A 21,241-nucleotide genomic window follows, 5' to 3' on the forward strand; every position below is an offset into this window, starting at 1 on the left:
CCCCCGCCTTGTTGTCGGCGGGTTACCGGCGGCAGAAGCAATGGATGGCTGTCATAGCGGGTGCGTCCATGGGATTGATCTCATCGCACTGGCTGTGACCTGGGACGCCTCAGGACTATCGGCGGCCTGGTGCATTGTGCCTGCGTTAATGCGTGGACTGCCTAGACATCAATGCGTGGACTGCCGCATGGCTCTGGTGACAGCACCCGTGGAGCCCAAGTACGCGCCTGTACGACGACGTGTTGCTGAAGAAAAAGAAAAACGCAAACGCATTCTTGTGGGATGTCATATGATGAGTGCGGGAGCCGTTTATGTCGGTGAATCAGGCGCTCTGTGCTGGTGCGGAGATATAGCCCTGGCCAGCTCCCGGGCTGCGCGTACTGTAGTTAACAGGGGTTGCCGTCGCTTCGTGTTTCAGGTCTCCACGCTCTTCGTCAGTCGCCTTCACCCATCCTCCCTCTCAGCTTAAGCTTTTGAGGGTGCTAGGCGGATTGCAACGGTACATGTTCCTGAAGCGTCCATTTGCCTCGACGCACAGCGCTGCCCCAATGGCCGGTTATCCGCCTCTGATACTCGACGGATCCCTGATTTGAATTCATGACCCCTACTTCGCTTTGACCTCCTGGAATCACGCTCGTCGACTGCACCCGCGACGACAACGCCGTCTCCTCGCAGACGACGACACGCACGGCTTTGAGAGTCTGCACCGCGAAGCGTCTCTTCCTGGCCGACTTGCACCATCATGTCGCTGAACGGCCTGGACAATGTCGAGGTAACACAGGCGTACCAGGGTGCGCTCGCCGAGGCTGGTGGTTGGTAAGACATGCCCAATTTCTTCTTCCATCGCGGACCACGTGCTAATGCTTGGGGTAAAGGTTCCTGCTCAGGTACACGTCAAGGGATGGCGTTCAAGTCCTGACACGGGGAACTGGGGGAGCCGGTGAGGCGCGCGCTGCCGTCGCCCAGTACGAGGAAAAGTCTCCGCTGTACGGGCTCCTGCTGTACCGTCGGCGCAAGGTCCTGGTCAAATACGTGCCTGAGGGGACATCGCGACTACTGCAGGGTGAGTTGAAGCGTCAATCCCGTCACCCTCACCACTAACCCTCGACAGCCCGCGTTAGTGTCCACTTCATCAACATCACCGAGAAGTTTGCGCCCCACGACATCGTCCTGTCCATTTCCACGCCAGAAGAGCTCAGCGATGCCGCCCTTACCGCCGCCTGCAGTCTGCACACTGCCGCCCCATCGAGCTCCTCGTCTAGCGGATCGTCGCGACAGCAGAAGCTCAGCTGGATACAAGAGGCCGCAGAGGAGGGAAACCAGCCCGACGGAGAAGGCAATGCAGCACGACCGGGCACAGCAAAGTCCAACATCCCCACCATTCTGGAGCCTGCCACGGGCAGCGAAGACGAGCCTATTAGAAGCGGATCAGTTGCGTCGCAAGCAGAGACGGTCCCGTTGATGTTGGAAGAGAAGGCTGTCGAGCACAAGTTGTCACCACAGATCTCGCACGTCACCATGGAGACGGTAACCGAAGGGCCGACGACGCCCGACGACACTGATCTATCCGACCTCCAGGACACGCTCAAGAGCTATGATTCGCTCTTTGAGAACGGACCAGAACCGCGAGGCTCATCACAAACCACCAGGCCAAACTACGACGAGCTTTACCAGCACTACTATGAGCAGTACACCAAGCCCAAGGTCAAACTCGGACCACGACCGCGACCATCGCTCGAAGGCCGAAGACCATCTACCTCTGGCAGCGCACCGTCAGATCTGGCAAGGCCTGTTTCGTCGCTTCCCGCAGGCTTGCGCTCTGCAACACGAAAGACTGCTAATAAGAAAGAGTCCAAGACAAACTCCTCTAGCACCCTCCCCACCATTGCTATTCCTCCACAACATGACGTCCCTCCGATGCCTGACATGCCACTGTCTCCTGCTTCGTCCATGTACTCAACGAGAGCCCCAGCCAGCACCAAGTCCATGCCCGTGTCCGCGTACAAGAGTCACCTTCGGTCTGGAGGAACGACACAGGAAAGGACAAGGCTTATGAAGGCTGTCGAGATGCGCAAGAAACAACAACAGGCTCAACAGCTAAAGAAAGAAAAGGCCGCCGAAGCTGCTGCGTTGGAACCTGAAGCGCAGGCTGAGGACACCGAAGTTGTGACTGAAGCTGGTGACGAGAACCCGGCAAAATCTGCCGTTCCTGCGACTGAGTCTGAGGAGAGCACTCCCACGGTACAGACAGATGACGAACCCGAAGCCGACAAAGAGACACTGCTTGGTGATGATCTGCCTTCAAACCGTCCAAGCAACTCCGGCATGGCGTTTGCGGATGGTCAGAACGAGACAGACGACTTGAACTCCACTGCTTCGGTGTCGTCACCAATATCTGCACAAACTCATGGTTCTTCTGGCGCACCTTCAACACGACCATCATCCATCTCAGAAGACGAGGCAGGTATGGAAGAGTCGCAAAAGTCCGAGGAAAACGAAGAATCACACAGTCCGGATTCCTTGGATGAAGAGCAATCGATCGACAGCGCACCGACTGTAGTCCCTGAGAGTACTACTCCTGTACCATCTGCAGAACTCCACCCTGAGCATACACAAGCCCCGGTCATCACCGAACGAGCACCGTCTTTTGATGAGGATGGAAGTAAAAGAGATACCCTGCGGCCAAGTGAGAACGATGCTCCATCGCAGCACCGCTCGAATCGGGAGTCCACAATTTACATGCCTTCGAGCGAAGCGTTCGAGCAAGACGATGGCCAGGTCAAGAAGCGAAACAGGGAGTCCATGCTTATGCCCTCATCCCAGCACCAGAGTTGGTACGAAACCAAGGGAAAGCGACGTGCAGTATTGGATCCACTGCAAGTCAGCGCCGACAATTCCGAGACCGAGTACCTCTCGGACGACTCCTTCATGGAAGAGCTCCAAAGCGCTACAGTACACCAAGCCAAACCCATGTCGGTGTCCAAGTCTCCGATTACGCCCTTCTTCCCGCGCAAGTCCTCTGCAACAGACCTGTCAACACCTCCCAGATCAGCCTCTTCGAATTACCACGGTATCAGTCGCTTATCACCTGGAGAGAGCACCCGTAAGGTTTCAGGCGGTTGGCCTCCTGCGCCAAAATCCGACACGAGCGCGCGTACGAAGATCAACGTTTCCTCTGGCATCTCGCAAAGAATCAAAGCGCTTGCAGACAAGACTAACAGAGAGTCGGCTTCACAAGTAAGCCTTGCTAGCTCTGCTTTGAGCACAAAGAGCTCTACCCTCGCCCAGCGTAAATCCTCATTCTTTGCAACAACACCTGTCGAGACCTCACCCAACGGGAGGTCTAGCACGCGTCTTGGAAGTCCTGCGTTCTTGAGTTCATCTGCTTCAACGACGCCTGACAAAAAGAAACAATCGGCTCCGATCAAGTCGACAGTATACAACGTACAGCGAGGAGCCGAAAAGCCAGAGTCTGTGCAGGTCACTGCCCGCATCGTCCGGGATGAGCGAACCATGAAGCCAACACTTGCGATGCCAACTGAGGGCACGCCCCTTGATCTCCACCAAAGCCCACTCATCATCGACCACCAAAAGGCAACCATCACCCCCAAGAGCCCTACTCGTGGAAGACCTGAGCCTGCATCTCCTCCGCCCTCTTCGTCACACTCACGCGAGCCTAGCAATGCGCCCTCACGTGCATCGTCAGAGAGTACATGGAGGAGCTTCGGTCGCCGCATGAGCGAGTCCAAGTCGGTACACAGCCATGATGGCGAAGACAAAAAGGATGACAAGAAAGAGAAGAAAGACAAGAAGGATTCTCGCACCAGCAAGATGTTCAAACGCATGTCTTCTTCGATGGCTGCCATGTCCTTCAAGAACTCGAGCAGCAACTTGACACTTCCCGAGAACGACATGCGCTCTACTTCTTTGGCATCACTGCGGGAGCCGCCGCCACCTGTGCATGTTGGCGATCTGAACATCCAATTCCCGGACACTCTGGTGAGTATATTTATAAATAGTAACTTTCGAAGACATGCTAACCTGGTGCAGCTCTGGAAACGCCGATGGGTCGAGATTGACGCCCTAGGTAACCTCGTGCTCAGTCCTTCGAAACACAATGAGAAGGGCATTGTGAAGCGCTTTCACCTCAGCGACTTCCGCACGCCATACCCACCTGATCAGGATCGACAAGAACTTCCCAATAGTGTAGTCCTCGACTTCATGGACGGACGAACCTTGCAGTGCGCATGCGAGACATACATGGCGCAAGCTCAGGTTCTACAAAGTAGGTCTTTGTCCTCCAATTCCTTGTGTCAGGTGCTAACTATTGTCTAGTCCTCCGGGAGGCACATGATGCCTGGCTTGCGTACAACCAAGCGCTGTAATCGGTCGCTATCACGTCAATCTCCAACCCTAGGCCTCGACGGCATCAACACTCTCCTTTCCCTCTCTCGAATTTTCTTTGTTACGACGTACGACTACAGCATCAGGCATCACCTTTCCCTTGTTGTGTTGGATACAAAATGGTTTTAAACTGGGGTTGTATCTCTCTCCTTGCATCCTTTCGATTAAATTTTGTCTAGTTTGCCCATTTTCCTTTCATACCCATCGTGTTTGGGGAGGCCATCTGGCAGGCTTGGAGCTCTTTCATTCTCTTCTTCATGTAACACACATGGTTGTTGTGTATAATATCTAATGCTGCACTGGAGGCAGCTCAGTTTTGCTGTTTCTGGAGTGTGGACGGATTGCAATGAAAGGCGGACTGCAAGATATAGAGATCAGTAACACAATTGGACTACGTGCCTGTTATTGGACTGTGTGCCTGTCGTTTTTGCTTGTATTAGGTGGCGCCCGTTCCAAATGCAGGTGAACGAGAGGGGCGCATTAAATCTCCGGCTCAAAGAAGGATAATGTGGCAGCGATTGTGATGGATTTATCCAAAGTGTTGGGCAAGATGGCTGGCGTCAGATCTCGCCCTGAGCTGTGCACAGTCGCGCATGGGGTGCTCTCGGCCGTAACAAGTTAGCGGCTCAGATCCGCAGGGGTTAAGCGACGCCTGCCGTCATACATGCATTCCCATGCATTCGACATGTGCATTCGATAGAGAGCTCGGTATGATAATGATGAGGTGCAAAAAGGGCCTTGGGGCCGCAAGCATGCCTCTAGCTGCTACCCGAGAGTCGCCCTCAACCTCGCTCTTAGCTCCACGCCATAAGCAGCGACGACAAGAGAACGCGCCCCGAGGACTCCGCATCTGGGCATCCCAGAGCAAGTGACACCTTGCTGCGCCGGTTTTCCGCCCCGTCTCGCAGCGCATCCTGCAGCCTCGAAGTAATCACTGCGAGGGTAACCCATTCTGTTCACAGCAGCCGTCATTGCATTGTCACGAGCCTCGGCGCCGTGTGCCCGCCAGGCACGTCAACCAAGAAAGAGGAGGCCTGCGCATCGGTGTGCGCCTTCTATAAACACTGCCCGGCACCTCCGCGCTTCCCTCCACCATGCCGGCCACTTCCCCAAACCACCCTTTCGCCTCGCCCAACGCCATCCCGCCCCGCACAAGCTCCACGGGCATCCTCAACTTGAACGCGAACACGGGTGCCGCCAAGCAACCTTCCAGAACCAGCGTCCTGCGTCCCCTGAGCGAGATTGATTGGTTGGGCCAGAGCAAGAAAAGCAAGACGAGCCACTCTGCAGACCCTTTGAATGCGCCTTTCCAACCACAGTCGTTACAACATCCCTGGCCCCAGACCATGGCCTCGCAGCTGAACTCGCCTCCCCGCACCGAGCACACAGACATGGATTCGCCCATGGACAATGCCCAAGCAGCCGTCAGCCTCGAAGCCACCACAAACTACCCGACGCCACTCTCTCCACCATCAGAACACGCAAAGGACATAGGCGAGGAGCTCATCTACGGGAATGGCGTCGCGTGGACAGAAGCCAAGGAGCGCATATTACTGGGGCCGTACGACTACCTGTATGGGCATCCCGGCAAGGATATACGGAGTCAGTGTATTGCGGCCTTCAACCTGTGGCTGAAAGTGCCATCAGAAAGACTGGAGATCATCACAAAAGTAGTGGGCATGCTACATACCGCGAGTTTACTGTAGGCATACATCCTCTACGCTCACCCCACCCCAACTAACGTTGCCTAGTGTCGACGATGTAGAAGACTCCTCTCTCCTCCGCCGCGGTATCCCGGTCGCTCACTCCATCTTCGGAACCCCACAAACAATCAACTCGGCAAATTACGTCTACTTCCGCGCCCTGTCCCTTCTGCTCTCCATGAACAACCCGAAACTCATCGAGATATTCACCGAAGAGCTTTTGAACCTGCACCGCGGACAGGGTATGGACCTATACTGGAGAGATAGCCTGACCTGTCCAAGTGAGGCAGATTACCTAGAGATGGTCGGAAACAAGACTGGCGGCTTATTCCGATTAGCAATTAAGCTCATGCAAGCCGAGTCGAAAACAGACATGTACCTTGTCCTTTCCCAATCCAATCCACACCTCAACTAACCCATCTTTTAGTGACTGCACACCCCTCGTATCAACGATAGGCCTCCTCTTCCAAATCCTAGACGATCATCTAAACCTCTCCCCCACATCCGGCTACACAACTCTCAAGGGCCTCTGCGAAGACCTCACAGAAGGCAAATTCAGCTTCCCTGTCATCCATGCCATACGCGCCGATCCAAGCAACCAGATCCTCATCAATATCCTCAAGCAGAAAACTACAGACGAGGAGGTCAAGCGGTACGCGTTGAGGTATATGGAGAGTAAAGGGAGCTTCGAGTATAGCAAGGGTGTTATTGAGGAGCTGAGGAGTAAGACGGATGAGCATGTTAGGGTTATTGAGAGAGAGCTGGGACAGGAGGGGAGAGAGGGCGCGGAGGCGTTGAGGGTTATGCTGGCGAGGTTGGTGTTGAAATGAAGGACGTTTGTCACGCTCTGCATTTCAGCGCTCATTGGATACCATGATGACTGGTGGATTTAATGTCGGCATGTCATGGCTTTACGAGGCTTACGTTGAACGATGGGAATGTGTACATGTCTGGTGGTAGACGCCTTAATACCCAATGTACCGCTGGTTTGTGTACATAATAATGAGATGTGATTTGTAAGAGCTGGTGAGTTGGATTGGGAGGGCTTCCTATAATTCAACGAGACTTGACTCCATGTTCGTGCTCCTACTCATTCATCACTTGGTAAACGTGATAGTGAGAACTTCAAGCATGTGCCAGATACATGTCTAACTACAAGCTCATGATAGAACCTATTAAGCTCTGCGCCGTCTCCGTCTGCCCCTACCTGTCCCCTTACCCCACCAATTGTCCCACCAATTGTCCCACCAATTGTCCCACCAATTGTCCGATATCATTCCTGATCTTCATGAAGTCGTCAGGCATGCTCCATCATCATCTCTTCCTAAAAACTCACTGCTCGTCTGCCACCGCTTTTTTGGCGGCTTTGATCTTCTTGACCGTAGGCGCCATAATCCGCTTCTGTTGCGCACCAAGAGACTTCCTCAATGCTACCCTAAATTCTTGATGCTTCTGTTCGTTGGACATTGCGCTAGATGAATGACGATAAGAACTTTGAAGGACGTCGAAATGATCCTCGCTGAACTTTATGATATCGACTACAGCATCGACTTTGCCTTGTGCTAAACCAATAGCTTCCATCCATGGGAATGCGTCCCGGTAGAGTTGCTCAGCTCCATACTTGGACGCTCGATACCAACCGATGCTCGCATCAATATGGAAGGCGGTGATATTGGTAGCCCAGACCAGGGCCGCGAAACCTAGATATTGGAGTACGAGGTCAGCATGTATCCCACATGCAGTGGACACGAGAAAAGTACTAACAGGAGTGATTGTATCCTTTCATTGCACGACCATAAAGCCAACCTCGAATGCGGAGAGTCTTAAGATGTTTGGCGCCTCTAGGACCAAGGTTGATCAAGAAGCTGTACAAGGCGAAGCTGTTGGTGAAGACGAATTCGTTCTTGCCGTACAGAATATCGATACACTCTTGGTGGATTTGCTTGCTCACAGCAAGGAGCGACGGGACAAGAGCGGCCGGTTGTTCGTGTTGACTTCTAATATTGTCGTTTATAGGAAGTGCGCCTGACCAAGGTCCGTCGTGTGATATGCTCGCCTGGCACTTGGCTGAGATGCGTTCGACAGTACGGCGCTTGTGCTTGAACGTGCCGACAAGGTTGATACCAGCAGGATCGGTAAGAGTGTACTCATAGATTATGTTCCTGATCTCTGCAGGAAGCTCCATGAAGGGGAAGATTTTGCGTTTGGGAAGTGGTCTGGAGCTTGCCTTGGTTGTTCGCTTCTGATGGACGCTCGTCAGTCTTCCCACTTCCCGTCCACACAGAAGTACATCGAACCTTTGCCTGTGGTGTATCAAAGTCGGATTCGGATTCTGAATAGTCTAGATCATCGAGATGGTATGTGACCTGGGTTCTCTTGCGCTTCGAGTAGCGTCCAGACGCAAATGTCTCTACTGGGGCGTTGATATCGGTCATTGTGGATCGTTCTTAAGTCAATTGCACTTGAGTCGGAATTTTGAAGTTTTGGAAGGGAACAGAACGCGTATGGTAGTAATGAGACACGACAAGACGCGTGTTTGGCCTTCTTTAATAGATCTCAGCGATGAATGTCGCGTGGTCAGCTGTTGTACGCTTTGGGATTAGCTTAGGCAACGATACGGCGAAGCCAGGGTTAGCAAGGCATCAACCTGACGGCGTCGATATCTTCAACAGATTTTGAGCATGATTCGTGGGCAGCTTATCAAATTCGTATGCGCCCGAAACCATGACGATGTGTGGAATGCAGCGTTGAGCGTTTAGGAGAGAAAGTGCAAGTTGAGAATGTCCCAAGGTTGCGTCACCGGGCTTAGTCATTGGGCCCACTAACCGAAACGAGAGGCGGGCAAATTATCGCACACCATCCTCAGCAACATGTCTTCGATAAAATCGCTTACGTCTTTCAAGCTTGACCTGCCTCCTAGTTGTATTGAGTTCTTCCCGCTAAATCCTCAATATGCGATAGTCGGCACGTACAACCTCGAAAAAGAGGATGAGAAGGAATCTGCGGGTAGTGCTCCGCACGATGGAAAAGTGAGCGCCAAAAATCAGCAGCGTAATGGCAGTCTGATATTGGTACAAGTTGATGGTGACATCGTGTACGTGAGACAGCCTGCAAGTTCAATGTAGCAGCTTGGACGCGGTCAAACTCGGTACTGACGTCGAGCAGTAACATCATCCAAACCCTATCTACGCCATCAGCTATCCTGGACATCCATTTCTTGACACATGTTACTAGCTCCAACTTTGGTGTTGCGACATCCACGGGGGCTTTTGCCATCTATGAGCTCCAGTCATGGCAGCGAGACCCCAAGATCGCCCACATCAAGACCATCCAGTACTTTCCAGAAAATATTCTCATCACCGCTTTTACCTGGCACCCGGAATCCTTCATGGTCGGTATGACGCTTTCGAATGGGCAGGTGTGTCTCGGCGTAATAGATACGGAAGACGAATCTGATGCGCCGACGAAGATGGAGGTCGCTTCACATGACCTGGAAGCCTGGACTCTCGCTTTCCTACCGGATGGCTCGGGCCTGCTGTCTGGCGGAGACGACAGCGCCCTTCGTTTTGCTGAGCTGTCGGACGGCTCTGGAGGAAGCGTACCTTGGATGGATGGGAAGATACATGATGCTGGCGTCACTGCTATCCTCCCAGTGCATCTTGATAGTGAGGGTGGCTTGATAGTGACCGGCAGCTACGATGATCATATCCGGCTTCTTCATGTACCCATCTCTGGCCGTCGTCAGGTTCTTGTGGAAGCCAATCTCGGTGGTGGCGTATGGCGGCTAAAGCTGTTGGACCGAAACCCCAAGCTGCCAGCGCATCACGGCGTAGAGAAGTGGAGATCAGAGCCACCGCCAGAAGCTATCCTACTGCTTGTCAGTTGTATGCATGCTGGCACCAGGATTGTAAGGCTTACCAAGAGCGCTTCCAAGGATTGGCAAATTGAAGTGCTGGCCAAGTTCGAGGAGCATGAGAGCATGAACTACGGTAGCGACTCTCAACCAGATCTCAACAGTCAAGGCCAACGGACGTTCATATCTACGAGCTTCTATGATCGGCTACTGTGTCTTTGGAGATATTAGTCGCCCGCAACAGGTAGTCAGACTCCAAGGATAAGTAAACACACCAAAGATTACGCGTGGAACAAGCTGACTATATTTGGGATGATATATTTATTAAGAAGTAGCATACAAGTCGAAGAACATTGCCTAAAAGAAACCTGACTAGTAGAATCCATGCGAACAGGAAACCTATGCCTGACAACCCTCGCTGCTAAAACTCAATTCGGCCCACAACCCTGAACAGGTACGTAGTTGTTGTACGGACTATTGTCCGCGTAGGCAGGCATGTCGTGGGACTTGTCGTCGTGAAGCTTATGCTGGAAGCCGTCGTTGAAGCTAGGGGCAGCGATATCGTTGTCGAACGAGGACTTGACGCTATCACTGACGGAAGCGCTTAAGGCAGGGTGGTCAGGAAGGTGACACAAAGAGGGTGATACCATCCTGACGGTATCAAGCTGCTACGGAGGAGTGACGGGTAGACCGACAGCAGAATCGGAACTCGGTGTACGACTTGGCCGGAGAGTCGAAGTAGGATTTACCTGGGGGTCTCCATCTGGCGCCCCGAAGAAACACTTTTGAGACGGATCAAATTGATCCGTCTCAACGGCTTCCCAGACGGTCTTTTTTTTGGTGTTCATAGCGACGCGTATCTGCTTACGCTGGTACACTACCACACCATTCATCGCTACCTTGTTAAAGCCAATTTCCAAAGGCTCCACCAAGATATATTTGAACTCATCGAAGAAATATTCCCTCTCCTCGTTAAACTGCGTTCCAGGGAGCCCAGAGACTACCACTGGCATCCAAAGGTAGCCAGGTTCCAGCTTCTCCTGGAGATCAGGCGAATCTTCACGCATGGAACCAGTATCGATTTGGACGATCTTCAGCAAGTCTCCACGAAGGTTGCGGTAGACCCCAACAGGGGGCTGGTTTGGCCAAAAATCCCAGATCAGGTTTGAGTAGGCCTCGTCCTTCTTCTTGCGAATTTGAAGCTCACGTTGTGCAGCCATAGATTCTCCATGTTGTCTTTCTCCGGGATTGGGATACTTGATCTTTTGGTATCTGGCAACCATTTTGATGGCTACCAGGATGTGCTTGATGTTTGCGAGTGGCTTAGTATAGCTTACTTGAAGGCGGAACGTAAAGTGCTTGACTTTATTCTCGTGTTTGTGATGGAGAATGTGTAGTGGTTGTTGTTGTTGTTGTTGTTGTTGTTGTCGTTGTGTTGGTGCTTTCGGTGGTGTATCAAAGAAATTTCAATATTAGACTTGGTGTGAGTAAGATTGGTAGTTACTGAAGAAAGGAAAGAGAAGGAAAGGAGGGAACCTGGTTCAATTTATACGACGAAAGCCCCCGTAGGTCTCTACAACACTTGATGAGTCTTCTCAACATGATGATAACAAACTTAGGAACAAACGGGGCCTACGACGCGACGAACCACCGCATAATCATGACTACCAAGGTGCGGGTGTAGCAAAAGGGAAAACAAATAGCCAAAACCCCACCTTTCTCAGTCGGCTTGAAGCGCAAAACCAGAACCGTATACCTCAGCAAGTAAGAACATTTCTCATTACTCAATCCGCACTAAAAACGCCAGAGGGAGCATACCTAGGTAGCGAAGACCTCGATGCTGGTTCACCAATACGCATCGTGTGTACCCAATAAACTCATATAGCACCCCAAACAGATTATTGAACGTGGTATTATGATACTGCCTCGCCCGGAACTGTTCAGTCTTGCGCTTTTCACGTCCTCATAATCATGTTCAGCGCGTCGTTGTCGGCATTTTAAGACGCGACACAGTATACATCATGAGAACTATAGTAGCAAGCTACAACAAACTAGGCATGCTGTCCAACGTCAGCCAAAGAGGTTTGCCAATCAATGTCATGTTTCAGGCTGCGAGTAATCTAGGTATGGCGGACCAGAGATGTGATGTTCATATGAACCAAGAGCATGTGGACCAAACTACAACGTCCTGAACCGGAGCCCATCGAAATCATATTAGGCTTATAGTGGTTAATGCCACAACCAGAACAAGCTGATATTATTGGTCATGAGTCAGAGAATCTTCCTCCTATCCAGATACCGATACCAACGCCAGACGCTAAAATAGACCATGGATGATAGCAGCCACGCCGAACGCTATGCTAAACTGCAGAGGATAAAACTAAATGGGTATCATGGCAAATGACACGGAAGAACAACAATAACAGCAACAACAACAATAACGACACCACTGGCACCACCACCAAAGGCGCATGTCTTTACCTCCTAGCCGGCGGTGATAGCAACCCGCTGTCAATCGTCTGTCTCTTCATGTCTTCCTTGTCGCCCAGCAGCGCCTTGACTCTCTCCACCCTGCTCACAGCCTTCTCCAGACGATCCAGCCTCCCCATCTTCTCCCTGTCCCTGCGTTCCAGAGTCTCAACCCTCTCTTCCAACTTGGCTCTCGCCCGTCTCTCTTCGGCAACCATTTCGTTTGCCTGACTGAAAAGCTGAACGCTCAGCTCTTCAATCTCCGAATCCACCGTCTGTACGCGTGCTTCGGCCTTGGCGCGTAGGGCACGCTCGCGCTCCAGCTCATTCAGTAGTGTATAGTCGACGGGCGGAGCGCTGGATGCTTCTTTGGGTGGCGGAGGCGGAGGCATAGATGTCGCATTGGCGGGCGACGGGAAGCGGCTTGTGATGAAAGAGAAACGGGAGGCCTTTGTGGAGCTTGACGTTGTGGGACGTGGGGGATCGGCGTCGACGGAGGGGCGAGACGTTGCGTTGACGATGTCGGATTGCGAGGTTTGGGTACGGGGCAGCCTAGGGGCGTTGTGGGGGGTTGCTTGGAGGCTGCGTATCTGGTCTTCGTAGTCGGCGCACCTGTCCACTGTGGGTTGTTAGTTTGGCCTGGTGACGGCTAGCGCCCACGGGAGCATACCAGCTGCGGTTGCTTTCTCCTTTAAGCGCTCCATTTGTGCCTCGAGCTCGTCTATCCTTTGCCTCGCGTCTTGGAGCTCTGTCATGGCTATACTGCTGCCACACGAAGGACAAGTCGGCGTATGCGCATCGTTTGGCACGTGTTTCGTCGGTAGTGGAGGCGCTGGCGGCGATACTTCGACTGTCGCTGCCATGACGCCGGTCCGGTGGGTTTGGACGTTGCGATAGTAATGTTTCGATTTCTCAGTTGACAGGTCTCGGTGGTTTGAGCAAGAAGAACAGGGAGACTGTGGGGTTTGTGTCGTGGCAGTGAATGACGGAGTTTAGCTGGCGCTTGTTAGGTTTCAGCAGTCAAGTGATGATCTCAGATCCCTGCGTCAACTCGCCTCGGGAAGGTCATGCAGGGCACGCGCGCGATACTATTTTCGGACTGACTAATAGCTGACACCCGCGCCCATCACTTTGCTTTTAGCCCTGTTCATGGCCATGCACGTCATTGAGTATTCCTGTCGACTGATACTAACATCCAAGCTACGCAAATGACGCCTTGTTCTCCTTCACCCACTCTTCAAACTGTGTCGGCTCCCGTTCCGTGTACCTCCTCACATTCTCCGCGGCTTTCTCATAGATCTCACTATAAGCGTCGCTTCCCGCGTTGCTTTCTCTCATCCCCTGCACCAGTGTGTCGAGTATCGGCCTGGGAATGTAGCCAAACTTCTCGAAATACCTCTCCTCGTCAATCTCTTTGATCTTGATCTCTTTCCCCAATGCTTTGCTAACAACACCAAAGCCTTCACGTTGGTTCATAATCTTTGGACCGCACAAATAGATTGACTGTCCCGCTTCTTTCTCAAAACGTGGCACTGTGAGAAGTGCACCACACACCGTGCCGATGTCTGAAGGGGCGAGGTAGTCATACACTACGTTGGGATAGAGGAGCTCGACTTCGCCCTTTTTAATGTCCCCAAGATTCCAAAATATGTTGGTGTTGAACCACGCAGGTCGTACGGCCGTGTATGTGATGCCCGTCTCTCTCAGTGCGCCTTCAGCCGCGGCGTGGAAAGCGGCTATCTTGTCCTTCTTGTTGGTATCCGAGGTTAGGGGATCTTTGACCTTGAACGAAGACAAGAGTACAACATATGTTATACCGGACTCCTTCAGCGCTTCGAAGCTGCGTCGCATGCCGTCCTTGATCTCATGTACGACATACACAAAGGCTGTCTTTGCACCGGACGTCTCGACGGCGTGTTTGATCGTCTCGGGCTTGGCTAAATCAGCTTGAACGCGGACGTAGTTGTTTCCGTCTCCTTCAATTCCCTTCAATTCTTTCTTCGTGTCCCGCATACCGAGATAGACTGTGGCACCGCGCCTATGTGCTTCAATGGCAGCAGCGCCACCCACCCCTCCAGTGGGGCCGAAAACGAGAACTGGAGAAGTCATGACAGGTTATGGGGGTTGAGCGGTGGTCTTTCGAGTGACTTGATACGATATGAAAAGTTGTCGCATTATCATAGCCGATGTTGAGTTACTTTATGTTACCTTGGAGGCATACTGTTAGGCGTGCCGTGTCGGCGTCCGCGGCCTGCTGTACGGTATCTCGGTGACCCGGTATACCAATGACAACTGCGACAAGACCAAGTGACTAGTCGTGTGCGCTAAATACGAACAGATGATGAATAATACGTCTACCTTTAGTCGGCATTCTAAATTTCCGGGTCCCCATTTGCGGGCAAAGATAGAAAAAGAAGGTGTCGGTGTCGACGTCGATGACGTCAGGAGCGTAGAGATAACCTAGACCACATAGTACCCTCGGGTAATGTGTGCAACACGATATACTCTCTTTCTATGATATCTCAACATTCTGTTTTCTTACTGTGAAGATCTAGACCTATCCTCGTACTAAGAGGAATACGCGCACGCATTGGTGGCTAGCTGATCGTACCACAGGCCTACCAAGAAGATAGTCGGTTTTTTTTACTAGACAGAGTAAAAGTGACGATAGTAAAGTACCTAGTTTGTGTCTTGTGCCTGTTTATGATGACCTTTTCTCCAAACAACATGAAAGACACGAATAATAATAATAATAATAATCATCGGAGCGCAGGCATCAATGAACTGCCACAGCTAGCAATACGCGTTATACGCTCTGTCTGGCACCTGCACGCTATTCCTGTCGTCACTACGCACCTCATTCACAATCGTCTTCGTAATCTCACCCTTGCCAGGCTGCACAGAGTCATCCAATATGTACTTCTCGCTATCTCCGTCATCAATATCGTCCCGCTGGAATCGTGAGCGACCATTCTTTGGTCCACTGCCAATCGTAAACTGTTGGCTGGCGTTGTATAGCGGTATGTCGTTACCACTGGCTTGCGCCTTGGATCTGGTCACCATCGAAGAGAGAACATGTCGGAAGAATGCGTCGAACTGCTTTCGTAGTGGAGGCAAAGATGCGATAAGCACGCCGACTGAGAGCTCGGTTGCAGACCAGATGGAGAGGTAGGTACCGTCCCACATTGGATCCCGCGTCTTCATCAGGGCGGAAAGCTCAACGGTCTTTGCAATTGAACAGGCCGTTGCGCTATCGTTTGGGTCAATTGATATGAGTCAAGGTGTCGAAGAAAGATGCTTACGCTAATCCCAGTAAGAAGACGATGCGAAGACCCCACTGGGTACGCTTTGGTAGTTGGATACTTGATAGGTATATGATGGGTGCAACGACGTATATCACATCAGTGATACAGTTAGCAACTCCCTGGTTCCTTGTCAATGGGCCATATGCAATGCAATTCGCTTGGTGAACGAACCTGACTGTACGTGAGACCTGTTCCAAATTTCATGAAGCACTTTCCTTTCAAAGTCTTGTTCCAGTTCGCCTCAAATGGCGTGGTACAGAAGCATCCCATGAGAGGCAGCATCATGTTAAATGCAGTTACCATCAGAATCGAAGCCCATATCACCGTGAGGTATATGCGTGAGAACTTTAGTGACAGGAGGAGGGCACATATGGAATACTTCAACAACCCCACAGCGAGAATGTTCAATATTTGTCCAATCCAGAGAAAGTACATATACTTCAAAACATCGTAGGGTTTTTTGATACTGGGATCTGCCATATGACGGCCCTGACCATGGTAACAGGTTCGGTAACGAAGGCCCGTTGTCACGATGTTCAGCATCTATAGTCAAACTTGTTAGGAAGCCTTATCTTTTGTAAAAGAGCTGCTGCAGGTGACGAACCGTAGCGATTATGAGGAGATAATCGCATAGTACAAGCTTCCGCTTAGCCTTGATACCGTAGACAAGTCGCCATATAAACACTGCGGTACTTAATACGCACAAGATGGTGGTAGGAACAAGAATGTTAAGAGTTCGGTCTGGCCAGTCTTGTTGCTCAGCGAACGCCATGGCAAGTGTCGAGATATAGTAGACGAGATGCGAACGCGAAGGAAGAGAAGTGATGTCGGTCGTAGAATATGCGTCGAGAGGCACGCTTTATTCCAGCCTCTGATCCCAGACAAGTCATCCAGTGTCCCGAAAACCCGAAAGGTTCGCTAAACCGCTCATATACCATGGTAGTCGATCAAAGACCTCTTGGCAAATGCTCATGCGAGCATAGGGATTCGTTCCCATCAGTGGTAGGGTATCCTAGCGCTGGGCATACGGTTCACCCCAGACATTTTTGCGGTTTCCGGGTTTGCACCGAGATGCTGCAAGGGCTCTACTATTCATGTACTAGTGCGGCGTGGCAGCTCCCGTTCCACAGTTTACGTGATAGAACCAGGCTTAAATTTATGATGATGGTGACAAGACCTCTTCACATTGTCGTCAGGATGCCTGTGTCGACCATCTAGAAGGTGAAGTGAGCAGCAACATACTCGAAGTCGCCTGTTTGGAAATGGCTTCAGGTCGTCCATCATGAGCCTGAATGCAAACTCTGTTACTCAACAGCCCACGAACATGGTGCCATAGTCGTAACATGTACTGGTTGGTCAATCTTCCCACAATCCTTCGAGGAGCAGGAGGCGGACACATGTGATAACCGCGCAGGCTGAAACTACCTAGGTATGCCGAGTATTTTCTACTTGTTCCCGACCAACGTTTGAAATTTTAGAAATCCAGCCTCAACCCTGTGAATGAATTAGTACGTACCTCTTTCTCCTGTAGCTTGATCCTAATGCTTGTAGTAGTATGCGGGAGCATGCTTCCGCTCCGCATTGACCTGCTTCAACCGTTTCCCCAACCAATGCTTGCTATTTGCTTCAACATCCAGACCCGCTGGAGGCTTCTACACGCTCCGTCGCCCTGCATCGCAAATTTCGCAAGCGGGGCTCGGATTGTCGGCTGGTTAGCCAGTTAAGCTCCCGCCGTCCCGTCCCATCCCGCGCTGATGCTGACACGAAAGTGGCTTCAAGATCTGCGTAGAGTAACCGGCTAAAGAAGTGTACTGATAGCTATTGAGAATTACCAAAAGACCGTTTGAGACGAGAACTACTGTGGGACCATTGGCAAAGAACAGAGTCGCAGAACCTGTGGTCTGCTACGGTGGGTCCTCGAGCTTAGCGACAGCAACGCCGCAATATAATCCTATGAACCACGCTGCAATCCTACAATCTTTCGTGCTCTGATACGACTCGATAGGCATTCAGAAGATGCCGAAAAACGTGAATAGTCATAGCCGATCGTACCAATGAAGCGTGTCGTGCGGAGATTTCCCCACGCCTCTCTCAGTTCAAGTAGTGCGATTGTCGCTCGAAAGCCGAGGTGTAGAGTGTGGATAGGGATAATCGTATGTATCAGATCTACCGAGCTAAGCTAAGATGGGATGATACCCATATATACCCCAGCGACTGCCGTCCTTGGCATTATGTGACATGAGGTCTCTTCAAGACGTAAAGAGTCTGCGAGGAGAAAACCCATGCTTCCAAACAGTTGGGAACGACAAGAGTACCGAAAGTTAGTAGCAATGGTTTCTCGTGTCATCCTCATATAGAGCGTATTCTGCAGTTTCGAGAGATTGTTGATCATGCAGGGGGGTGGTGTAGTTAGAGAGGACTTTCTAGATCCGGCAGAGTGCCGAGCCGTCAGGCCAAGATCGCCTAATCTCGGAGCCATGCTATTTCCAACAATGTCCTGTCCCGAGCCATGCACTTGCAAGGAATTAATGTACCGCCGGGCTTTAGAACATGTGGGCCAGATTCTCAGCTTACCTGCCAAACGTGTCGGGCCTTTGCGACCGATGTTTGCCATACCGGTGCGTCTACTCATGTATACATACAACTCATGCACGCTCAAGTACCGAAGGAAGGCTAGGACGTAGTACTGATATTCACGAAGATGTTTAAGAGCGCATGAGATCCCTTCTTTCTCTACAGGTGCATCTCCCCTTGGTCTGAATCACTTGTTCACCCTGGTTGTGGTTTCGCTCAGAAGCCGTTCGTCGATATGTTTTCTCCCCGGAATTTAGCCATCGTTATTCTGGTGGGACTCTCAGTCGCCCAAGACACGTACGACTATGTTATTGTTGGGGGTGGAGTCACTGGCCTTGTTGTAGCCAATCGCCTGACCGAAGACAAGAAAAGTAGGCCAATGTAACCGATTCAGATGTGTACGAAGCTAACAGTATGGTCTCGCAGAATCTGTACTCGTCATCGAAGCCGGAAGAGCAGACGACAACCCAAATATTCGTATGCCTTATGGCGCCACGTATTCCCTCAACACCTCTCTTCTGTGGTCAGACTATGTATCACAGCCAGAACCATATCTTGGTAACAAGACATGGAACACTCGTGTCGCGCAAATCCTCGGCGGTGGTTCTTGTGTTAATGGGATGCTTTATGATCGCGGATCAGCGGCGGACTACAATGCTTGGGAGGCGTTGGGCAACAAGGGTTGGGGATGGGAAGGGATGTATCCATACTTCAAGAAGGGAACGGAATTCACCCCACCTCCCGCGGAAACAGTCGAACAAGTCGAAATTACTTGGGATCCCGAGGCGTAAGTCAGCAAAACACTTAGTAGATCTGAGCTACTTCTAACGTCAGTGACTTGTAGATACGGAAAGGGTCCATTGAAGCTTGGCATCACCGACACACAATACTCCGATATTGTTGACTACTTCGCAGCCTTCGAAGGCACTGGTGGCGCATATGCGGCTCGCGACGGTAACAATGGAGAGGCATACGGCACCTCATGGTACCCCAATACGATGAATCCCAAAACTGGTGAAAGATCGCACGCTCGTAACTCATACTACGACCCTGTGATGAGTCGTTCGAACCTGAAGGTCGTGCTACAGACGTTGGCAACTGAGCTCGTGTTTGACGGTGACAAGAAGCTCACAGCAAAGGGCGTGAAGGTCACTGACAAGACTACTGGCTCGTCGACAACTTACTATGCGAAGAAAGAGGTCATCTTGGCCGCTGTACGTTTATCCTGACATACTTGTCTCTTTTCCTTGCAGAGTGAACATATACTGACCTTGCTTCCACTTTTAGGGTGCTGTAAATACACCAAAACTTCTCCAGAACAGCGGTGTCGGACCAAGAGCTGTACTTGAAGCTGCTGGCATCTCTGTGAAGCTTGAGCACGACGGCGTAGGTGCGAACTTCCAGGATCATCCATACACTGGTGTTGGGTTCAACGTCTCCAACGTCAGCAGCCCGAACGCGATGTCTTTGACTACAGACCCAGCATACAACGCTTCTGCATGGGAGGAGTACCGTGTCAACAAGACGGGACCGCTGACTCAGGCCCGTGGCAACAGTCTAGCCATGATGCCACTTCCTGTAGTGGATCCTGAAAACTACCGCAGTATCGCAAACCGAATCCGTGGCCTCAAGAACGACGAGTATCTGCCATCGATCTACAAGAACAATGCGAAGCTGCTTAAGGGTGTCAAGGCACAGCGCAAAGTAATCACCGAGATTTTCGAGAACGAAAAGGCAGCTGTTGTGGAATACGGTATTCCGTCATCAGGCGGCTACGTTCTCGTCGGTTTGGAGAAGCCAGTTTCTCGTGGAACCATCATGATCAACCCTACCAACCCTCAAGGACCGCCAAGAATATTCTACAACGCGCTTAGTAACCCAGTTGACAAATCTGTGCTTGCTGCATGTGTCCGCCATCTCCGTAAGGTCTGGGCAGGCCCTGAGCTGGCAAAGTATACCCCGGTCGAGACGACGCCGGGAGCCCAGTACAAGACTGATGACGAGATCATCAACAAGTCCGTTGAGCTGGGAAGCGTTTGGCCAACTCTTTCACACCCATCTTGCAGCTGTGCGATGTTGCCTGAAGACATGGGTGGTTGCGTGTCTGAGAAGCTTCTCTTCTATGGCGTCAAAAAACTGTCTATTATCGATGCTTCCATCCTCCCTCTCATTCCTTCTCAGCACATCCAGGCAACTATGTATGCTGTTGGCGAGAAGGCAGCGGATATCATTAAGAAAAGAGGTTGATTTGACGGAGGTTTTGAGCATGCTGCTCATTCATGTTACACGTTCGTACCCTGAATTTGATCAGTTATACAGCAATAGCAAGGTCGCCTGATACGTGCCTCAGGTCGTCGTGATCTCTATCATCGCCACCGTGAGTAGAAGTGGTGTGTTCCAGTAATTTGTATTTCTAGACTTTAGGTCCAGCATGTGCATTGCAGAGCAGTATAGCAGGGTGTCTTGTGAGGTCCTTCCGTAGTCAATGTCGAAATGGTGGCACCAGGCATCATTATGTTTCATGCCATGGGCTTTTGGACCACCTGGTAGGTTTGGTAATAGGTATACGTTGATAAGAGAAGAGGATCATATACATGCTAAGAAGCTCATGTCTGTTGACGTGTTGGGTCAAGTCTGAACAGGAACGAACTTATCTGCGAAGCGTTTGATGGGCGAAAGAAGAAGACGAAGGAGAACAGCACTATATAGCATCGCATTGGCTCTTGTTCGGAATTCTCCCAAGTCCTGATGGTGTTTGGCTCTTCGATCATAGGCTCACATTTGCATGCGGATATGTACAATAACGTCTACAGCTACCCTCTATGTTAGTAACATATGCGATCCGCTGCTGAGTAGAAATGTCGCATATCCATCGAACGTATTGCGTGCACGTCATCACCTTGCACATTCAGACTACGCCTCTAAAAGACCCC

General features: G+C 51.3%; 9 protein-coding genes across 9 annotated transcripts; 4 read left to right on the forward strand and 5 right to left on the reverse strand.

Annotated features, from left to right (window-relative positions):
- Positions 1 to 742: 742 nt before the first annotated feature.
- On the forward strand, positions 743 to 4,385 carry J4E82_003689 (uncharacterized protein; the record flags this gene model as incomplete). Its single annotated transcript, XM_051729973.1, has 5 exons — positions 743 to 816; positions 876 to 1,063; positions 1,112 to 3,999; positions 4,051 to 4,285; positions 4,336 to 4,385. 5 exons carry the CDS (start codon positions 743 to 745, stop codon positions 4,383 to 4,385), a joined length of 3,435 nt encoding a protein of 1,144 aa, XP_051590297.1.
- A 1,113-nt stretch (positions 4,386 to 5,498) lies between these two features.
- J4E82_003690 (uncharacterized protein) lies at positions 5,499 to 6,937 on the forward strand (the record flags this gene model as incomplete). The annotated part of the gene is made up of 3 exons (XM_051729974.1): positions 5,499 to 6,106; positions 6,156 to 6,482; positions 6,535 to 6,937. The coding sequence occupies 3 exons, from the start codon at positions 5,499 to 5,501 to the stop codon at positions 6,935 to 6,937; spliced, it is 1,338 nt and encodes a 445-aa protein (XP_051590298.1).
- A 502-nt stretch (positions 6,938 to 7,439) lies between these two features.
- Positions 7,440 to 8,542, reverse strand: J4E82_003691 (uncharacterized protein; the record flags this gene model as incomplete). Its single annotated transcript, XM_051729975.1, has 3 exons — positions 7,440 to 7,807; positions 7,872 to 8,349; positions 8,405 to 8,542. 3 exons carry the CDS (start codon positions 8,540 to 8,542, stop codon positions 7,440 to 7,442), a joined length of 984 nt encoding a protein of 327 aa, XP_051590299.1.
- A 435-nt stretch (positions 8,543 to 8,977) lies between these two features.
- J4E82_003692 (uncharacterized protein) lies at positions 8,978 to 10,191 on the forward strand (the record flags this gene model as incomplete). Its single annotated transcript, XM_051729976.1, has 2 exons — positions 8,978 to 9,201; positions 9,273 to 10,191. The coding sequence occupies 2 exons, from the start codon at positions 8,978 to 8,980 to the stop codon at positions 10,189 to 10,191; spliced, it is 1,143 nt and encodes a 380-aa protein (XP_051590300.1).
- A 437-nt stretch (positions 10,192 to 10,628) lies between these two features.
- J4E82_003693 (uncharacterized protein) lies at positions 10,629 to 11,243 on the reverse strand (the record flags this gene model as incomplete). The annotated part of the gene is made up of 1 exon (XM_051729977.1): positions 10,629 to 11,243. One exon carries the CDS (start codon positions 11,241 to 11,243, stop codon positions 10,629 to 10,631), a length of 615 nt encoding a protein of 204 aa, XP_051590301.1.
- A 1,194-nt stretch (positions 11,244 to 12,437) lies between these two features.
- J4E82_003694 (putative secondary metabolism biosynthetic enzyme) lies at positions 12,438 to 13,292 on the reverse strand (the record flags this gene model as incomplete). Its single annotated transcript, XM_051729978.1, has 2 exons — positions 12,438 to 13,048; positions 13,100 to 13,292. 2 exons carry the CDS (start codon positions 13,290 to 13,292, stop codon positions 12,438 to 12,440), a joined length of 804 nt encoding a protein of 267 aa, XP_051590302.1.
- Positions 13,293 to 13,629: 337 nt separating this feature from the next.
- Positions 13,630 to 14,538, reverse strand: J4E82_003695 (uncharacterized protein; the record flags this gene model as incomplete). Its single annotated transcript, XM_051729979.1, has 1 exon — positions 13,630 to 14,538. One exon carries the CDS (start codon positions 14,536 to 14,538, stop codon positions 13,630 to 13,632), a length of 909 nt encoding a protein of 302 aa, XP_051590303.1.
- A 684-nt stretch (positions 14,539 to 15,222) lies between these two features.
- On the reverse strand, positions 15,223 to 16,506 carry J4E82_003696 (uncharacterized protein; the record flags this gene model as incomplete). Its single annotated transcript, XM_051729980.1, has 4 exons — positions 15,223 to 15,679; positions 15,732 to 15,853; positions 15,906 to 16,277; positions 16,339 to 16,506. 4 exons carry the CDS (start codon positions 16,504 to 16,506, stop codon positions 15,223 to 15,225), a joined length of 1,119 nt encoding a protein of 372 aa, XP_051590304.1.
- Positions 16,507 to 18,543: 2,037 nt separating this feature from the next.
- J4E82_003697 (uncharacterized protein) lies at positions 18,544 to 20,555 on the forward strand (the record flags this gene model as incomplete). The annotated part of the gene is made up of 4 exons (XM_051729981.1): positions 18,544 to 18,679; positions 18,735 to 19,095; positions 19,153 to 19,522; positions 19,596 to 20,555. The coding sequence occupies 4 exons, from the start codon at positions 18,544 to 18,546 to the stop codon at positions 20,553 to 20,555; spliced, it is 1,827 nt and encodes a 608-aa protein (XP_051590305.1).
- Positions 20,556 to 21,241: the final 686 nt, after the last annotated feature.

This window comes from Alternaria postmessia (genome assembly GCF_024291825.1).
Source record: "Alternaria postmessia strain BMP 2775 chromosome Unknown scaffold_16, whole genome shotgun sequence".
Classification (NCBI taxonomy): domain Eukaryota; kingdom Fungi; phylum Ascomycota; class Dothideomycetes; order Pleosporales; family Pleosporaceae; genus Alternaria; species Alternaria postmessia.